This window comes from Pectinophora gossypiella, chromosome 9 (assembly GCF_024362695.1).
Source record: "Pectinophora gossypiella chromosome 9, ilPecGoss1.1, whole genome shotgun sequence".
Lineage (NCBI taxonomy): Eukaryota > Metazoa > Arthropoda > Insecta > Lepidoptera > Gelechiidae > Pectinophora > Pectinophora gossypiella.
The window spans coordinates 4736314-4757674 of record NC_065412.1 but is presented as its reverse complement, the minus strand read 5'-3'; the positions used below and the strand labels follow the sequence as shown (position 1 = coordinate 4757674).

At 38.5% G+C, this 21361-nt stretch overlaps 2 protein-coding genes across 3 annotated transcripts in view; one reads left to right on the top strand and one right to left on the bottom strand.

Annotated features, from left to right (window-relative positions):
- LOC126369451 (disintegrin and metalloproteinase domain-containing protein 10-like) overlaps positions 1-13932 on the top strand; it is a 57222-nt gene extending 43290 nt beyond the window's left edge. The window contains exons 8-17 of the mRNA XM_050013871.1: positions 728-899; positions 4702-4913; positions 6801-7035; positions 8273-8390; positions 8734-8903; positions 10672-10931; positions 11365-11597; positions 12295-12440; positions 12974-13148; positions 13862-13932. Of these exons, the coding sequence (XP_049869828.1) occupies positions 728-899; positions 4702-4913; positions 6801-7035; positions 8273-8390; positions 8734-8903; positions 10672-10931; positions 11365-11597; positions 12295-12440; positions 12974-13068 (1641 nt within the window). The 3' untranslated portion in view covers positions 13069-13148; positions 13862-13932. The remainder of the gene's footprint in view (positions 1-727; positions 900-4701; positions 4914-6800; positions 7036-8272; positions 8391-8733; positions 8904-10671; positions 10932-11364; positions 11598-12294; positions 12441-12973; positions 13149-13861) is intronic.
- A 2636-nt stretch (positions 13933-16568) lies between these two features.
- LOC126369368 (membrane-associated protein Hem-like) lies at positions 16569-21318 on the bottom strand. 2 transcript variants are annotated; one of them, XM_050013728.1, is made up of 2 exons: positions 21175-21318; positions 16569-20846 (listed from the first exon to the last, which is right to left on the bottom strand). In XM_050013728.1, exon 2 carries the CDS (start codon positions 20842-20844, stop codon positions 17467-17469), a length of 3378 nt encoding a protein of 1125 aa, XP_049869685.1. In that variant the 5' UTR covers positions 20845-20846; positions 21175-21318; the 3' UTR covers positions 16569-17466. The 2 variants fall into 2 exon arrangements, with proteins under 2 accessions (XP_049869685.1, XP_049869684.1); XM_050013727.1 differs by having other exon boundaries at positions 16569-20849; positions 21175-21307.
- Between the last annotated feature and the right edge of the window lie 43 nt (positions 21319-21361).

Below are 21361 nucleotides of genomic sequence, written 5' to 3'. Positions count from 1 at the left end.
GATGAGAGTTGAGTTAACTAACAGTCTGTTAGTTTAGGCTTCGTAACGCGTCCGTAATGAACTCTTAAGCATAAATAGGTATCTTGCTGGAACTACTTGAACTGCTTGTTAATTTTGTTATGTAGCTACTTACGTTTTATATTATTTAAATCGGCACTTTACGTGATATAATTGTAATAAGTAAGTCAAAACTATTATTGACCTAATGACCCAATTTTCACACACACAGTTGCACGTGTACGTCGATGTGTGGTGTCTGTGTAAAATGAGGTTGTTTGTATGAAGTGTCCGGGGTGTACCGAGGCAGACATGGCTGTAACGATAGTATGTCATCGTTAGTACACTAACGTAAATGTACACTAACACAGGGCATATACCGTGAGGGTATCTGTACCTAGAGTACCTACTTATGGCAATAATAGTGTACTTAAGCTCAACTTACTAACTGTAATGTTGATATCAATAGATGGAGATTTTTAATTGGTGTTTTGAAAGTAGAGGCATGTCGCCGATAGGACGCCTTTTTAATATGTTTTACTTTTTACTTGTTTTTCTATTCTTTTATATATTTGAATTTGGATATTGTTTTAACGTTTTGACATTACAGTTTTTCTCAAAAACTCAAACCGAATGGTTTTATTTTCCACGACGCTATTACTAGAAAAAAATATATTATACACAATTCATTGAATTCCTAAAAATAAATAAATAAATTGCATTCTTTCAGATCGACGACGACTCGATGTGTAACACGCACCACTTCGCGAGCGAGACGAACCAGTTCTGCCTGGAGAACATAGACGTGTCCAACTTCCTGAACCTGCACTCGCTCGGCAACCACGAGGACTTCTGTCTCGCCTACGTGTTCACATACAGGGACTTCACTGGCGGCACTTTGGGTAAGAAAGCGCTATAACCTTACTACCGTAATAGTACTACGTATAGAACGGCATCTCCGCTCCCCACCAGCGGCTGAGCCAGGTTTACCTCATCGCGTTCCCAAAAATGTAAAACACTGGCCCCGATTCCTGCAGACACCTCCTAATTTTATTTTAAGTTATAGCCGTCATTTTCTTTTCCGTCGAAAAGGAAAGGGACGAATCAAAAAGGTATCTCGCTGGTATGCAAACCGTTGTGTGTGCTGTCAACTTAATTCTGTCGGGTTATTGGCTAATGTAACATTTTTAGACGGTTGTTTTAGATTTGTGCTTAAAATCGACGTGTGTTCCATAAATTTTATGCTTGTCGATTACCCGTCCCTTTCCTTTTCGGCGGATAAGAAAATGACAGATATAACTTAAAATAAAATTAGATGGTATTTACAGGAATTAGCACCAGTATTTTGTATGTACTCTTTGTTCCTGAAAGTAGGCAGATACTATCAAGCGTGACTGTTAAAAAGTCTACCGAAAAATAATTCGTGTAATACCAATTCTGAAAATTACCTAAATAAGAAATAAAATTACTTTGATATCGGTCTCAAAATGGAATTATTTTGTTTACATTCAGTTTCAGACAAATTAATAAAATAAAATTACAAATTTCCCTAGAAGTCTTACAGTAATATATAAGTGAAATTGTATTTCTGTACTTTCTATCCAAAGCTTTGACCGATTTACAACGGGATAACAAAGATATAACAGTTTTTTCCTGTTTGTATACAAATATTATTTAGTAAATGGACTGAATTTCTGATTACTTACACGAGATACGTATTACGAAGAAATCTAATTATCATTCCTTCATAAATTCACGTTCATGGTTTCTAATGGAGTGGACAGAGCAGAAGTAATCAGAAGACGACATGCAACTACTTTTGAAGCGAAGTCATTGATGTATTACCGTAGATACCGCGCTTCATACAAAAATGCTGCGAAAACTTGGCGCTTGTTTAGCTATACATTTGGTAGTAGTATATCAATGAGCTAAGTCTTAAGATGAATGTGATGAACCATATTTATACAGATGATAAGGAATACAATCCCTTAGAAGATTTTTCTTCAAACGCTTTCCATCTGTCTTTAATTTTTCTTTACTTCCAATCAAGCAGATAAGTGTTATGACAAATAATTATGATTAAGATATTATTTATTAAAAACAATTTTATCACTGCACTAACATTTCAAGAAGTCTTATTACTTGGAAATAAAGGTTATGTCACGACTTGTTATGCGTTGTACAGCGCAGTCATCTGCACATTAGCGTCGATACACTCATCGGATGACGCATCCGCGCTTACTTGATACGGTCATTTGAACGATTCGGGAAAAACGAATTGCATAATATTAAACTGGCCAAACGGTATATTCAAATATTGTTTTACAACTTTCCCTGTTGTTCAAGAACCCAATGATAATTATTTTCCTCGTGCTGTTGTGTTTAAGGGTGGTATTAATAAACTAATCTCACCTTCGAGACTGCCCTCAAGGTCATGTCAATGTGACCGTTCTTATATAAAAACAGGGACTTGCGCATGATCGTAAGGATAATCTCAGCTGAGATTAGTTTATTAGGGTGGTAACCCTAAGTTTCATTAAACTAAAAACTTTATAAAACTTTAAACAATAGCTTCATTAAAATGGCAGGAGGACAGAAAGATTGTAGACAGTCTAGTGCAAAAGAGACAAAAGACAACATAAGCTTACAACTACATCACAATGGGGTAGTCAGAGGTACGTCCATCGCAAGATGAATTAAGTACCAACACCTCACCGAGCTTTTAGACTAACGTGATAGTTGGTGAGCCGTATCGCCATCTATAATGTGCGAGCCAACTGTGTTAGTGAAAACTGCACTTGATAAATTAATAACTCATTGGTGCAAAGTTCGGTAGTCCGGGGTTAGAACCGGCGTTCCCCGTTTGAGAAGCAAGCCGGTGTACCACAGAACCACAGTGACTATTTAATAGACAAAATACCTAGTACCACTGACTCTACCAAGAGATAGTCTGTGGTATGCATAAAAAGTATGAATATGAAAATTATATGTCCATTTATGGGACGTTTTTTTATAATGGGACGTTAACATGCGTCTACTTTAATCGATTTCCAGTGACTTTTCAAGATTCGTGCCGACTCTTAAGTTCACGTGTTACGATTCGATTTTCTTCACGGCTTATACCATGACTCGACGTATTATTGTAACTATGTTAAGTTACCTTGAAATTATTATTAGTCTCACTACACTTTTTTATACTATATTTGTGAAACTTTATATGATAGGGTATTTGACTGGGTCAAAGATAAAATATAAAATGCTAATCTAGAGAAGCCAGTCTAAGTTGATCACAAATAATCTCGTATTAATTGTGAATAAATTTAACACTGAGTACAATGCTTCACAGTTACTCGGACAGTATTTCCATACAGATTCAATGCAATGTTCGTTTCATTTCGAACAAAGTATCTAATTTAAAAGCTGTGGAAGTGTATAGTTATACACAGAAGGTATATAGTTATACACAGAGGGTATATAACTATACACAGAGGGTGTATAACTATACACCCCTGCCCCTACCCCTTCGGAGATACAGGCGTGATACTATGTTATGTAATGTTTATCTTATTTTTATGGATTTTTAATGGATTCTGGTAGGGCTCTCGCACTGGAACATCACCGATTGAGAAATTGGTCGGTGTACTGCGGAAGGCGATTGGGGCAACCACCGTTCTAAACGCCCTATGGCGATGGCGATGGCTATGGCGATAACTCCACCGACAAGAGCGCAGCTCTTAAATAAAGAGAGAGAGAGAGAGATCTCATTTGGCTTAGGTATAAAATAGCCTGTTAAAACGTACACAGGTACTCTTTACTAAAAAATCGCCCTCAAGGTAAGCCACATGTCTCGAGTTGGACAATTAATCACCTATCTGAGCGACATGGGTTACCACTAACAAATTCTTATTAATAACATTTATAACAAGTGATCTCATTACTTCATGAATCATACCTACCGTGAAGTTTTCCTTTTAGTAACAATACGTTATTTATCGATAAATGTATCCTCGGATTAAATTAACTTCTTAGGTATTTGTGCGACGTTCATAAATTAGAGACAGCTTGATTACGTTCTGAGTATGGGTAAAGGAGAGTTTATAAACAACATCCTGGTATTCATTACATATCTGTTAATAAGAAACACAGACAGTTTAAATATATTATATCCATTAAATGTGTAAATACTTTACAAAGATCAACATCCTTACCTTAAGAAAACGCGTATTAAAAGAAACAAGTTACAGGTTTTAGAAAGATCCATATTACAATGTTAATATTTCAATTGTTCAATTATTACTCCTAGCCTAAACCATCCCACTGCAGGGCATAGAACTCTGTCCCTTTCTTCCACTCCTCCCGATATATGACTTTCTCTTTTCGTTTCTTATAAGAATAACATGTTCTTTAATTCAAACAAGGTTCATATTTCGACATATACAAAAAACATCAATATCAAAATTAAAATTTAGCTTTACATTACAATTGGAATTTAAAATTAAAAAAAAAAGCAAATTCAAATAAAACTAAATAAAAATGAGCTACTTTCGCAGTGCAATGAACGCTGAGCCAGTGCTTCAAGATAGGCCCATCCACTCGGTCCGCTATTATCTTCAGCAGACTGTTGCCACTGCCCCACACCCGGCGCATCATAACATTTTCTAAATTTAAATAAAACAACAACTAAACCCTTCTTTCTATCTGCAGGTCTAGCATGGGTGGCGAGCGCAAGCGGCGCATCTGGCGGCATATGCGAGAAGTTCAAGACGTACACGGAGACCATCGGTGGCATGTACCAGAGCACCAAGCGCTCGCTCAACACCGGCATCATCACCTTCGTCAACTACAACAGCCGGGTGCCGCCTAAAGTCAGCCAGCTCACCCTCGCTCATGAGATCGGACACAACTTCGGCTCGCCGGTGAGTAGCATGCCACTTCATTCAGGCTATCACGCCATATACCAAAGCAGAAAGCTATCGCTCAACACCGGCATCATTACCTTCGTCACCTACAAGTGACGCCTAAAATCAGCCAGGTCACCCTCTCTCATGAAATTCGACACAATTGAGTAGTGTAACTAGGTTCAAAATAAATTGTGTAGTTCTGTTTGCTAAGACAGATCTCACAATCAGAAAAGTAAAGAAAATCATTTTCTTTCTTCTATTCAACTTATTTATGAATTTTAATCATGAAAAACGTAAAAATAAGTCCGACATTTTATCACGTTTTTCTATGACGTCACGGTGTGCTTTTTCATACAAATTTCATAGTAATTTCGTTACGTTTAGTAAAAAGTAACTGATTTGATTAGCTGGAAAAATAGACTATTTTGGGTCGCAAGTGAGTGGGGTGGTCTTGAAACTAGCCAGCCAACGACCGCGTCAGCTTTAGCGAAATCGGAGTGTCGGGATTTTTTACTTCATAAAGAACTACTATATACCTACAGCCCAAACGTTGATACCCAAAACGAAGAATTAAATACTCTCTCATTTTGAAATGAGCGATCGGCGAGTTCGAGAAAGAACGAATAGAATTTATGGAGTTGGGTGGTATAATTTAAACACAGAGAATTAATTGAAATTGACATCTAACTTTATGTTTATAATATAACGTCGTATTATTCAGGCACTCCAATGAAATAATAATTATACTATTGTTATTATATTCCTCTTGTTTAGGTATTCATTATAACTGAATTTGAATTCTAAATTTGATCCGATTAACACTACATTCACGAATCATAGAAACGTTTACAAATCCAGTTTAGAGTTTACCAAAACGTCTTACAATTGTAACACAAAGATATAATTTCACAACTATTCTTTCATTGCGTTTTAAATTAAAAGTGGTCGTAAAAATTGCGTTGCGTCAAACAGACTTTATGCCGTCAACTGGTATGCACATGTGGAACAGTTCACTGTTTAACACAACATGTAGTAACATCAACGTAAATGCAACCCTATTACGCTGTCAAATAACTATAAAATTAGAGCGACGACCATGACCCGAATGCATGTAATTTTGGCGTTTATATAACTGTAATATTCGCGGCATAATGCACACAGTATAATCTCAATTATTATTTTTATCTATATAGCCTACGCTTAGTTGAAACATCTCTTTTATTATGTTATTATTTCATTAACTAACGTTTAATTATAATAACTAACTATACAATGTAATCAATCAAGGGGTCATTCTAATTTTAGCATATCTTTGGCGTTTTATTCAATATGATACTATATCGACAAACAGCTAGTAGTCTGTCACCATAATTATAGTTTGTTCTATCCATGACGACTTCAATATCAAGTGTAAATGCAAGTCTTCGGCTAATTTAAAAATCTGCCGTAAGAAAATTTAAGGTCGTAAGAAAATTGTTTAACTATTGTGTCTAAGTAATCCTGGCTTTACGAGGTTACGTGACTTACATTTTTGTATTTATAATAAAATTAACGTATGAGGATTAATGTATGAGGAGCTCGGTGGCGCAGCGGTAAACGCGCTCGGCCTGCGATTGTTCAAGTTAAGCAACTTTCGCAAAGGACGGTCATAGGATGGGTGACCACAAAAAAAAAGTTTTCATCTCGAGCTCCTCCGTGCTTCGGAAGGCACGTTAAGCCGTTGGTCCCGGCTGCATTAGCAGTCGTTAATAACCACCAATCCGTGCTGGGCCCGCGTGGTGGTTTAAGGCCCGATCTCCCTATCCATCCATCCATAGGGAAGGCCCGTGCCCCAGCAGTGGGGACGTTATTGGGCTGGTGATGATTGAATAAAATTAACAAGACCCTTATTCAAACCAACAGCACGACTACCCATCGGAATGCCGGCCGGGTGGTCAGAAGGGCAACTTCATAATGTTCGCCTCCGCCACGTCCGGGGACCGCCCTAACAACAGCAAGTTCAGCGCGTGTAGTGTGGGGAACATTAGCGCTGTGCTGGACGCTGTGAGAGATGGGAGGAAGAGGAACTGTCTCACTGCCAGCGCCGGCGCCTTCTGCGGGAACAAGATTGTTGAGGTCGGCGAAGAGTGTGACTGCGGTATGTATTTTTTTTTGCCTGATGTGTCCTGCCATTGCTAGGCAGGTCCAGGCCCCTTCTTTTCCAACCTTCCTTGTCCCGAATTTGTATAACCCCAAACAACTAGACATCTTCCGGCATACAAGAGTCTATATACATGAAAGATGTAAATTATTTATATTTAACGGATATAGTATGAGAGTGCGTTTGTTCGCTTTTTTTTTCTTTATTTCATTTGTAGTCATTTGGTCTAAGGCCACTCTGAGCATTTCTTTTAAAAAAGCATTCTTTGTGAATTTATAAACAGTGAAGAAAGACACTTACATAGTTGCTTATATAAAGCAATTACCGCCCGTATCTTAATAGCGGATAGATAATATACTACACAAAAACCCTTTGTTCATTATTTAATACATATTCGCTTAATACGTTTCGAGACATAATACGTTCTGGTATAAAGTTCAGATTTTACTGAATGCTCTATGTGTTTTCTAATTTCGTTTTATGCATTTCCTTAATAGAATTAAATGTATTTTGTCTACCAAGGTAATGGAAATTATGTCTATGACGCATACATATAAAAAATCACGTGTATTTGCCTTCTATGGCATTATAAGTTTAATACACGTAATATAAAAATCCGCATCTAAGATTCGCACGAGTACTTTTGCAATCTAAACTTTGATAATGGTTCAAATATTAGAAAAAAACACTTCTAAGTAGAGCCATAAATCGACTTAGCAAGCCGGCAGCTACTTTTGTTTTTAATTATGATGACTTGTAAGTGTTGTGTTTTTCGGAGGTATGTGACCTAACCTGTATTGGGCTGGTTTTGCTTAGCGGGTTGGAAGGTCAGACAGGCAGTTGCTTCTGTAAAAACCGAACCTGTCAAATCTTCACGTTTGGTTAGCGGACTCTGTGAAAAACGGGATAATGCTAGGGAGATGATGATGAATTGTAAATGATAAATGACCAATGTAGGTATCTCCTATAATAAATAATAATACAATTAAAAATTCAAATTCTTAAAAATAACGCGAGGAGGGAAGTAGTCAGAGCAAAAACTGGTAGAAAATTTTGTATCGGGAAATAACGCTACTCCCTTCCGTTGCATCGGAAACCCGAGTTGCTCCATGCTGATATCAAAAATTGCTGCAAGTTGTCTTCTCATTATTCGTGACTCTGGCCATTAGGAATTACGCGCGTGTGTTCATATATCTACATATACTCAGATAAATAATGAATGTGCACATTGTAGGTTACGACGAGAACGAATGCAAGGACCACTGTTGCTACCCGCGGCAAGTGAGCGCATACGACCGCGAGCAGAACAGCACTGCCAAGGGATGCCATAGGAAAGCCAACACTCAATGCAGGTAATTACAGATTTTGTTAAGATGAACACTTAATTGTTCACAAAAAGTACAAAAAAAAGGATTAATTGTCATTTGTCCACCATAACGACGTGCTTTTCAGCATTTCAATCTTATTGCTTCCAGTTCGTTTCTTAGGGTGTGTTTTTACTAAAGCGGAGAGGAGCCGAGACGCGTGGAATTGTGCAGAAATCGACTAATCGAGACGGAGGGGCGTTCTAATAGCATTATGATTAACCGATTTCGCACTTCTCCACTCTTCTCTTTTCCTAACTTAATTCCCAATCTCATGTGGGCCCGATTATGTTGAATAATGTTGGAATTTATAACCTATGTGTTTGTACAGTCCGTCGCAAGGCCCGTGTTGCCACGCGCGCACGTGTCAGTTCGTGTCGGAGTTCCGTAACCAGACGTGTCGCGAGGCCACCGAGTGCAGCCACGCCTCCTTCTGCTCCGGCCGCTCCGCTGAGTGCCCCGAGCCGCAGCACATGTCCAACCTCACCAAATGCAATAATGGTATGTACGACAACCGCCCCAGAGTATCCGACTTGTATACTAGTGATGTAACGAATGTTGGATTTTTCACATTCGCGAATGCGAATGCGATTGCGAATAATTATCTTCAACATTCGCGAATGCGAATACGAATGCGAATATTTTAAAATGTCAAAAAAGCGCGCTTAAAATGTTTGATAGGTTTGACGTTTCGTATAAGTTTCACTTGTCACGGAATTACCAATAATTTTGAACGAAAAATGATTGTATTGAAAGCAGAAGTATTCAACGATGGGCGACATACAGGAGAAAATATAGCGGCAAAGTTAGAAACTATGTTGTCATCGTGGGGAATTCCCAAAGAAAACGTATTATGTATTGTAAGAGATGGTGGCACTAACATGAAAAAAGGTATTTCTTTATTGAGCATTAAAACATTGATTGTTCATCGCACCAAATCCAACTTGTTGTTAAAGAAGGGCTTAAGTCACAAGAATCAATCATTGCAGCCATTAACAAATGTAAAAAGAAAGCGACACATTTTCACCACTCTAATGTAGCTCAAGATGAACTTTCGCTAAAACATTCGCTAAGTATTCGCATAAATTTTGCGAATGCGAATGCGAATGCGAATATTCAAAAATTTGCGGATATTCGCGAATGCGAATGCGAATGCGAATATTCGTTACATCACTATTGTATACGATTAAGAGTAAAAAGCCCAAATTGAGTATTCCACAGCAAATACCCAATTTCCTCTTTTAGATGAAATGCTCAATATGCCTTTTGTAGACCGTACCGGAGCAGGCTTTTGGGGTAGCAGCAAACACAATTGTGCCCAATGCGCGGTACGAGTTAGATCTGTCAATTTTTTTTTTGTTCTGGTTTTCCCCGAAGGGTAAGGCAAAGGGAACTATGCCCATACAGCCATGTCTGACGTATTTTTTTTCTTGATGATTAATGAAATGATGAAAGGTGATGATGATGAAACCTAAGCCCCCACCCTCGGAGTAGACTCGTACTCCGAACCCCAAACGAATTAACTCAAAAGTCCGCATAAACTTTTGAGTTATGAAGCGGCTTCCCGGCACGAAGCGATACACTTTGTTCATTGAATACTCCAATATAATAACACTCGCGAATGTCTTCCGACTAACTTAATGCGATCATTAACCACAAAACACCACTTCGTATTAATTATTTAGATTACTCAATGAAGAAAGCAACTGTCCCGTTCCCGTTTCCCGCCGAAAATCTCTCGAAAATCTGTCAAAGTGCAAAAGCCAGTGCTGTGACATTCATCAGCATAGCGATGTACCAGCCGATTGGGCCGATTCATTTTATTGTATCTAACAGTAGGTGTTTATGTTAGATTCACAATTGTCTTGTTCATTGTGGATTACCAACCTCATCATCCCTGATGTCAAGGTTATTATTTACCCACCAAAAGCCCCTACTTTCCACGTACACCTACATCAGTTAATATCAATGGGGACCAACGGCTTAACATGCCTTCCGAAATATGGATAATCTTACTATCGGACTATATGTAATGTCCTAAACAAATTAAGGATCATAATTTTTGTGGTATGTCCCCACCGGGATTCGAACCCAGGTTGTGAGAAGCTGCAGTAGTTTTAGGCGGATGAGACGTTCGTTATGTAAAATTGACGATTCAAAGTGTAACGTTACCTACTGAATAAAGATATTTTTGAATTTGGATCGCGACCTCAACGCTAAACCACTGGACCATAGAGGCCGTAGTTGACTAATGTGAACTTGTTGACAGGCACGCAACTGTGCATCAGCGGCGAGTGCCGCGGCTCGATGTGCCTGGCGTGGCACATGAAGGAGTGCTTCCTGTCGTCGTCGCAGCAGGTGGGCGAGGGCGTGACGGCCGTGGTGGACCGGCGCGCGCTGTGCCAGCTGGCCTGCCAGGTGGGCCCCGAGCCCGGCTCGTGCCAGAGCACGGCCGAGTTCGCGCACAAGTACGGCCTGCCCGCCGGCGGGATCGCGCTGCGGCCCGGCTCGCCCTGCGACAACTTCCAGGTAACGTTGGATACTTGACTAAGACAACAAAAAAAAAACATACGGTCGAATTGAGAACCTCCTCCTTTTTTGAAGTCGGTAAAAATCAAACGCTCGCTGTCCGCGGTGCAATAACACGTGAAAGCAGGACGCCGATTGATGCGCTCTCTGTTGCACTTACGAGGCTTACTGGCGGCCATAGTGACGTACCATTGTTGTGTCGATAGTAATAATATATTAATAAATTATTATTATTTATTAATTATGTATTGTGTGTCGTAGGTTTTACCTAAATAAACTTTTTTTATTATTACTATACACAACCGACATAAAAAATTTCGAGCCCTACATCCCAACAAGGGATAAAAGGATTTGAAGAAGAACAGACAACTATTATTAAACCTAAACACTACTCTCTTTAAAACTTTTCTTCTAACCATTCAATACATTCCAGGGCTACTGCGACGTGTTTCTCAAGTGCCGCGCGGTGGACGCGGAAGGCCCGCTAGTCCGCCTCAAGAACCTACTCCTCAACCAAGCGACGCTCCGGACCGTACAAGCCTGGGTCACAGAGCACTGGTGGGCGGTGCTATTAGCCGGAGTAGCACTTGTGGTGCTCATGGGTGCTTTCGTCAAGTGCTGTGCCGTGCACACGCCATCCTCCAACCCTAAGCGGCCGCCGGCGAGGTAATTATAAAGGGTGTTAGTGACACCGTAACGAAAACTTTGAGGAATAATTCAGACCATGACTCTAAGTTAATACCAAGTTGAATTTTCCATCGCAAAAATATAGAATTGAAAATAATAAAAAAAAAACACAATTAAGTCATGAATTTTGCGTCGTAAAATACCACTTGATATTAACTCAGAATTATGAGCCGAATCATCTCCCCGAGTATTCGTTACGATGTCACTCACATTGTATATTTTATGGCTATTATTTATTAACTGAGTGTGTTCTAGGGCTTTGTAAACGTTGTAAGCGCGTTGTAGTTGCAGCCTGTATATTTCACAAACAACGTGAATACAAGGTGTATAATGTAGCTCACTACACAATAACTAGTAGAGAACAAGACGAGAGCATGACGCGATACTCGCTTCGACAATTCTTGTGTTTATAACATTTAAGTATAGAATTGCATAGTCGAATTTGGATTGCTTGTGAGTTGTGTATAAATAAATAAATAAAATACTCATAAAAATATCACGAGTTGAGTGCATTTGTATTACAGCTCACACATGTCATTTTTGTACTCATTTCCTATTATGTTATAAATATGTGCAATAAAGAATTATGGATTAATAGATGACACAACAAAACGTCTATTTTGAGCCCCTAGAACGCTTCCGTGTATATTTCCACTGACCGCTGCTGTGCCCGCAGGCGGCTGTCGGAGACGCTCCGGCGGCCCATGAACACGCTGCGGCGCATGCGCGCGCCGCACGCCGCCGCGCCGCGCCCCGGCCACCGGCGCGCGCGCCACCACAAGGGCTACGCGCCGCCGCTGGCCTACGCCGCCCGCGAGCCCGGTACGTAGCCGCTATACCGGCTCTGTCCTATTGTATTGTATTGTTGTGGCTGCTTGACAACCTAGTCAAATGGGTTACTTTTTACGAAACGTCAAATCAAAAATCTTTCGAGATTGTTTTCTTTGGAGTTTGTATGGAAATACTGTCCTGTGACGTCATTAATAAAAGCGGTCAAACGTCGTACTCATTGTTACTTCATAAATAAAAGTCGAAAATAAATCGAAAAGTAAAATGAGATTGATTTTTGATTATCTTAGATTGGCTTCTATTTCTAGATTAGCGTTTTATAATTTATCTTTGACCCAGTCAACAACCTCTTTAACATTCCCTGTTAATTAGGAAGATGCTAATATACATATCGTCACTGGTAAGGTAACATTAAGTAAGCGCCAAAAGGCTATTTCGAGACAATTTTGACGATGGAAAAATATGCTTTTTTTTCTTCATTTTCCATATTTTATGTAGCTTTATTTTGCCGCTCACGTAAAGTTGCCTTTCTAGTTGTGATATTTATGATGTGGTTGTGACTGCAGCGTCGGCGCCGCCGGGCCCCAGCTCGCGACGCGCCGAGCCGTACGCCAACGCGTACCCGCAGTCGTACGAGCTGCGGCCCGCGCAGAAGGTCTGACAGTACGACTACGGCGGCGCGGCCGAGCCGGCGCAGCTGGAGCTCGTGGCGCTGGCCCCCGGCGTGCCCCTGCTGCTCGGGTGCGTGCACTGCTATACCTCCATGTACATAACGTACATGTCCGACTGGACACGTACCGCAGTCAACCGGTAGGCGTATGGAGCGCCACGCTGCTCCATTACGGGTAGATGGAGTTTCATATGCAGCAAAAATATTATGTAAAACTCGTACCTTCTTGCAATTGCAGAATAACTATTTATTGTGTTCAGCAACAAAATGTAATGAAGTAGTAATTCTACAATCACCCGCAGAACAGAGAGGTAAAAAATGCCACATTGAAACAATTAATCTAATAAGTTCAAAAGCAAATATTGGCCCCGATTCCTGCAGACATCTCTTAATTTTACTTTAAGTTATACCTGTCATTTTCTTATCCGCCGAAAAGGAAAGGGACGGATGATTGACAGCTCTTAATTTTAGGAAGAATGAGTAAATAAATGAATAACCCGGGCGAATTTTTAGACGGTTGTTTTAGATTTGTGCTTAAAATTGACGTGTGTTCCATAAATTTTATGCTTGTCGATTACCCGTCCCTTTCCTTTTCGGCGGATAAGAAAATGACAGATATAACCTAAAATAAAATTAGATGGTATTTACAGGAATTAGCACCATTGTTTTTTTTTTTATATTAATCGCTCCTATGTGACCTTTTTTAAACCCCAGAACACTTTATCTTGCTTGACTTTCCCTTTTATAATGAGCATGGATTAACTTTATATTTTTGTACATATAGGTACGTGTACCGTGCGCCGCTAGCCGGGAACACGTCGGCGAACGGCGCGGGGCCCACGGGGTCCCCGGCGGGGGCCGCGGCCGTGGACCCCGCGGGGGCCAAGGTGACGGTGGGCTCGCAGACCACCATCACCCTGCACTCGCCCGACGCGCTCACTGTCACGCACCCGCAGCGACACCCGCACGCGCACATCTAGGGGACAACACCACACACGCGCAACTACGATTGACCGCCTGCTACGAACGACTAGATAGAACGACAAGGACCTTTTGGCACTTCGCCATAATTGAAACTAACGCCTATCCTATGAAAACGTCATTTTTGACAGTTGTTATAAATTGAGAATGTAAGGAGATGGTGCACACTAGCGCCGTCTTGTCAAAGTCATCCAGTACCACGAGATCCTTGTCGTACTATACACGGAATGTATATTTTTCTAGTTTTTACCTACTCGATGAATTGCGACCTTAAAACTTATGTACATAACGTCTCGTGTATCTTGAGACGCTCAACGCTCTTAGTACCTATTGTTGTGTTACACCTGACGTAACATCTATAGCATTTCAGTCAACTCAACTATATGAGATATTCTGATCCGTTTTGTGATTATGAAAATATCGGTATCATTATAATTGTATTCGCTAGACTCGGGTTAGACTAGTAAAAAGAGAACGAATATGGCTTTATAAAAATGCTCGATGTTGTACGCTTGAACTACTGGTAAATATTTTCAACAAACAGCACTGCCCTGCTCGTGCGATGTTATGTACGGAATTATGCGAGCCGCCCCAATTGTGTAAGCAATAAACTGATATTATTTTTATGTAAATATGTTAAGTATAGAAATATAACAAAATATCCCGAGTCGTTGTTGTGTATATGACTTGTTGTTAAATATGATTGTTCGTTTTGATCTTGTGGCTGAATGGGTGCTTTCTACTGTTCTCTTTTTACTAAGTTTATAAATTAATTAAAGAATCGATTGTTCGACAAGTTCCAAGCAGATCATGCCAAGCGAACATAGATACATAGCCAGACTTTTTTTACTTTTAGTGAGAAACTAGCTGTATATACACTGGTGTTCTGTAACAATGGTGGTCAATCGCAGCAGGAAGTGTAAGCGTACCTCGATACTGTAGTCAGTAGTATTGTATCCATGATAATACTGCCGCTGACGACGCGCCCTGCCGCGTTCTCGTGATAATTAAAACATAAACGCGCGCGACCGCATCCCTGTAAGCCAACAACCCAATGCAAAGAAAGGAATGAACCGAAACCATGCCCTATTGCTTTAGTTCCGCAGATTCGATATAGACAGATAATTCCTTTCTAATTCATAAGGGAAACTAAATTATTTGCTCAATAAAATAAAAAATGTTCATTTGTATACTAAATTATTCGGAGCTCAATATTCGAACTGCATTGAGAAGATTTTCTAAGAAATAAGTTATTATTTTTATACATGAAATGTGGATATTATGAAAAGGCATGTCTTTCTACCAGTGGTTCTTTTGAATTGTATTATAACGCAGTTGTAAGTCGCGCTCTGACATCACATTTATGTATATTTTTGTATATAAATGGAGAGGTATACAAAGGTTACGATGTAAAAATATCATACAAGTATAAACGGATCATTCATACCAACCAATACTAGAGTAACATATTAATGCATTGTTTTACTGGAATCTCCGTAATTGTAATTTTATATACAGTTATTTTAACGTATTTAATGTTAACGTAAGCAGAATGTTGAGGTGCCATTATACCATTTTGTATTCCTTTTCTAATTCCTTCTTTGTATATTCGATAATCTCAATACTCTTTGTATATTATGTATGATCAGTGAAGTGTGGGCTCAAATATTTTCAAAATTTGCATTTAGTCTTCCTATGGCAGATAAGTGTACTTTTAACTTCATTTTATTTATAACTGTATCTTAAGTAGAATATGAAAATTAACAGTATTGCCAAATGATCAAAATATAATTAGACTGAAACTTGATACTTGCTACGATAAAGTCTAGGAGGCAGTCGGTTACGTGTATAACTGTATGCATATATTTGTTGTATTGTAAATGGCTCAAACTGACTATTTTTATAATTTGACTTATAGTTTCCTGGCGAACGTAAAGTTGCATATCACAAGTAAACTCCTTATTCTAGCGTTATGGAACTGTTGTGTTGTATGATTCAGTTAATTGATCTCTTGATAGATAATGAGATTTTTATTATCAATCTACGTAGAGTTACTTTTCGTCGTGCAAGCCAAAGAGCATGATGTATTTTTATGATTTCTATACATTTAATATTAAGAATCGGTCTTATAAGTATACCATATTAATGCCATTTTATTAGTGATTGTCAAAACAATACAATCGTTCTCGTAATTGTACTATAATATTGTATATTTGTATGTAAACCGAGGGTACTGTTTCCGGAGTAGAGTGACTTGACCAATCGTGTAACTGATGGATAGCATTACCTCCATCACTGTAGTACTCAATGGCATTATTTCTCCTAAGTGTAAGCTAGATTACCGTAATAGATTATTTAAATGACAATGTGAATATTTTTAATTAAACAAAATGAATGTTACAACATGTGATTTCAAAATAAAGAAAAAATAAATAAATTTTACATGGAATTAAGACATTTCATTTTTGTATCCTATTGATTCGTGAAGCGGTGACCAGAGAAACAGTCAATGTGTTTATTATTTTATTTGTGTTGAATATTATACAAGGTACAAAAGTATCTTATAATTACGTTAACTTTAGTAATAATTGAGATAATGAAGGATATTGACAATACATATTGGCTGTAAATATGTAAAATAATATGTCGAATGATACATAATATTGTCCTGTCCTTTACGTTGATAAATCTGCGCTATAATCTTAAAAAACGAATTAATAATACTTATGCTTACTTTATAACATTGTGAACTATTTATAGGCATAATTTTAATATTCAATGACAACTGCGGCTAACCAATTTAGCTATTGAAACCTAGAAGCATGTATAATCTCAGCAGGGCAATTATACAACTAATTACCAAAATACTTTTTTCGTAATTATAAAGAATCAATTCCACGTTAAGAAAGAGTACAGAGAAATTTAATACTATTTTCGGACCTAAATTACCGCTACTTGGCTTTAAGTTAAAAATTATGATAAAATGAAGCAGATGCGTAGCAATAAATATGCATCACCAGGCGATTGATGTTATGTAGTTTTATATAATTTCAATAACTTAAACTTAAATAAAAACTCTTATCATTTGCTAACAAACTTACATATTTAGACTAAATAGAAATTATCTGGACACAATTACATAAGGAATTATTGACAAAGAATGGAATAGTTTTACCAGTCTTATTAAGCCTGATTTTATGTGGAATATTGCAATATGTTTACCTTCTGTGCCTAAAATGCAATTCAATTACAAAAAAATGCATTATGCAAAAAAGTGCATTTCAATTACAAGCATACAAAGTCTTAATAAATATTGGAATTTGACAATAAGAATACATTTAGATTCTGATCATTCATTAATATGTTTAAATCATGGTTGTTTTCTATTATCAATCCCCTACAAAATAATTATGAATGCAATAGCAATTGTTCCTGTTTATACACTTCATGGTAAGCATTACGTATCAAAACGTAAGGGAAACAGGATTCCAGTAAATCCATTGTGAGGAATGGTGATTCTTGAACAATCAAATCCAACAGCAAATAAACAGATTCCCGATTTTTTATTGCTTCTTTATCAGTCTCCTGGCCAAGACGCAGTAAGGAAGACGACGCCAGGGCGAGGAACTCCTTCATCCGATCTTCGATGTCTCCTTGTCCACAAATTGTAAATAAAGCGCCAAAAATATGATTAATGGCGGGCGCCATGCAATGGATATTGTTCGCGTGTCCTTCCAGGGAGGGCCTGTAGAAAGAGCCCTCACTGCGGGCGAGTCTGGGTAGTGACACTGCGACGAAAACCATCAACAAACAGACAATAAGATGTTCTTCTTCCTCAAGTTCTGCTTTGTGTTGTCGTAAAGATGACGCGAGTGTAGGGTCTACCTTACAAGATAAACCTGCAGCTGAACACATCTCCGATATTACGCGCATTGGATCTCCGCTGGGCAACTGCTGCTGGAAGTCTTTGATCGAACTTATTAAAAACGGGATCCGTCGCTCTAAGACGTCCAACAACGATTCTTGTGCAATTTGACGGAAGCTTAAAATGACGCCGATGATAGTCATCCTTTGCAACACATTGTCCACATGTTGTAACCTTTTGAACTGTTCTCTCATTATATCTGGTTTGTCAAAATTTGTCCTTAACATCTGAAGAACTTCCTTATTTTGTACTACCAGCTTTTTTAGTTCCTGCACTTGACTAGCAATATGCCACATCAATGTTTCGCTGAGCAGTTTCATGCCATATGGTCCAATTAATTCAGCCAAGGCTCTGAGTTCATTTATATCAGAGTACTCTTCAGCATTGAATGGGATTGCGCCTTCAGCTGTAAGGCTGACAAATGCTTTTTGGTTCATAGAGAAGCAAATACTTCCTGCACTTACTCTTCTCAGTAGAATTTCAGAATACCACTGAGTGTACAGGGATGCAATGGTTTTTTCACCATGGCTGTCCATATTTTGGGTTTGTTGTAGAAGACAATTATTAAAAACTCTTGTAATATCAATGTGTACATAGTTTTCAACTGTTTGTAGTACGTTCATATATGCTCTGACACTAATCAGCAGTTCTGAAGGTTTTGCTATTTCACTTGTATCCTGGTTAAACATGACCATTCCAACCAAGGCCTTAGAAAATCTAGTCTCTAAGTGTTGGTGTAAATACTCCCGAGGAGCAAAAGTATATTCCCAGACATTTACTGTTGTGCAGTAATTGATAGCAGAGCACAATTCTGTCAGGGCCATGTGTAGTTTGTCCATCGTTGTTAATTCCTCTCTGGTTTTGCGATAACTCTCTGCTCCAGGTTTAACAATTTCAATTGTGTTCTTCTTATTTTTATCTTTTTTCTTTCTATTCGCCAAATGGGCGATTGTCTGTGCGCAATGTTTAGGCAATAATTTGTCGCTCATTGTGCACTGCTCATCACAAATTGTAGTGATTATATTTTTGGCTTCCTTTGCCATTTCATCCAAAAAGATGTTCACTACAGAAAGACTTCTTTCTCTTATATGATGTCTTTCTTCAGGGCACAGTTCATGGGTGCAGTTTTGGAAATGACTGCAAATTAGTGGGAACGCAATGATATAGCGATTTTGTGCTGGAAACTCTAGACACATGTGAAATTGATTTTCAAATATTTTGCTGTAAAAACAGAAAAGTGATAAATCGGAAGTTTCAACCATTATTTCATCAAGATTATCAACCATTTTAGTGTGGAAAACCATTTTGTCTATAAACTGTGCTAATTCTCTTTGGTCAGCAAGGTTCAATGGAGTCTTAGCAACTGAAGTATATGCTTGGAGTCTAAACCAGTCCAAGCGAAAAGCTCTGAAGTCAAATATCTCATTATCTTCCACTTGCTTCACATTCAAATTAGCAGCTGTATTGCACAAAGAGGATAGAATAATGCTTTCATCTTCTGGACAGACTTGCAAGTTCTGAATCATCAAATTCAAAGCCACTGCATCAAATCCAGATAAGTACTGGACATAATATCTTTGCATGACTTGACTGTACTTGCGAACCAGGGCTCTTAGCTCTTCCATATGGAACAGCAGTTCTGGCAATTGTCGATCAACTAAATCTTCTGCTGATTTGCCTTTTACTTTTTGTGGTGGATTGTCATTGTGACGTAATAGCCAAAATACTTCATCTCTGGAATAACAAAGGCCAATAAAAATCAACAAAGCTTTAGGGCCCAATAGACCAGGTTGATCAGTAAGAATGAGGCCCAATTCTTTTAAAGCAGTTCTCAAAAACTTCCTTCTCTCTCTGTGTTTATATCCTGCTTTTTGAACAGCGTGATGGTAACAGTCTTTGACTTCTGAAACTTTTTTACCATAACCTTTAATTCCATCAAAAAAGCTCTGAATGTATGAGTGTATGTAAATAACTTCATCACGAAACAGTGCCAATACCCATCCAGATTCTAATGCACTGACCCACATCTTGTTTGCATGTTCTTGCTGCAGCATCTGGTGACAGATAGCAAAACCAAATATGACCCATCTTTCTAATGCCTCTAGAGACAAAAATTCACAAGACATTGTGTTGGTCTCGGATGGTTTCAGCAACAGAGCTGGGTTGCTGACTAAGCTTAATTTCTGCTCTGACCTCCAATGCTCAGCTGTTAAATTTCTAGCTGGATATACATGCCACAATGAATTTAAAGCACTCAGTAATATTTTTTGGTGTGGCAAAAACTCTTCAGATAGTTTTTTCAAAGGGACATCATATTCTACAATCATTTGCCCCAGTCTTGGGAAGCTGGGATCAATTTGATTGTGAACCATTTCATGTGCAGCATTAAACAGCCCCAAGACTGCTTTTCGGTCTTCCACACGGGAAAGTAAAATCATTAAGGACACATATGTTGTAACCAAATCCAGATAATTCTTTGTCAATTCAAAGTTCAACGTCAAATCCAACGACACCTGACAGGCATCCATGATGTTCAGTAGTTCACATACATTATCCTTGAAATCAAGTAGATCTACAAAAGTGTAGTAATACAGTGAAAGTGATTTTATTATTTCATTCCTTATGTTTGTGATTGCTTGAAGTCCCTTGACATCAATGTTGGGGAATCTTCTGACAATATGTTTTATAGAAGATTCTAAAGTCTTATCAGAGAGGAATGCTGGCTTTGATTTAGCATCACCACAGGCTTTCTTGATATTATAGATTCTTGTTAGCATTCCTATGCCTCTGTCATTCAAGATGATAAGCTTCTCAGCCAGCTTCTGCTGGCTGATGTGGACAGATCTGGACATGGTAGACATTGCTTCTGAAACAAAGAAAATTGTGATGTGGTTGCTTATAAAATAGTGTAGTACTTACAATGTAATGATGATACATGCCTATTTGTAACCCCACACGTAAGCGAGGAATAAACACTTCCGTTTGACTTTAGTATGGATAGGGTACATCCCATTACCACTAAGTATATAGGTACCAAAGTAGAATACATGCAGTGCCATTGTTAAAACTGGTACTAGTTATCCTAGCTCATTAAAGCATAAAATAAACATTGTAATAGGGTCTAAACAACATGTGATAACAAAATTACTTTTATTATCGGTAAATATTTAGCGAATGCGTCTGAATCATACCTGTGACTAATCAATCCAGTTACAAACTTAATGCTCGAATTTCATTTTTCACCATTCAGTTACTCGATATTCACCAGTTTTTATGTACTAAAGTTCATATTTCATTGTATTGCAGTAAAAAATATGAAATGGGAGTGCCAAGCGATTGAGCTACGCGACCTCCATTGATGTGACAGTTGAAATTCAG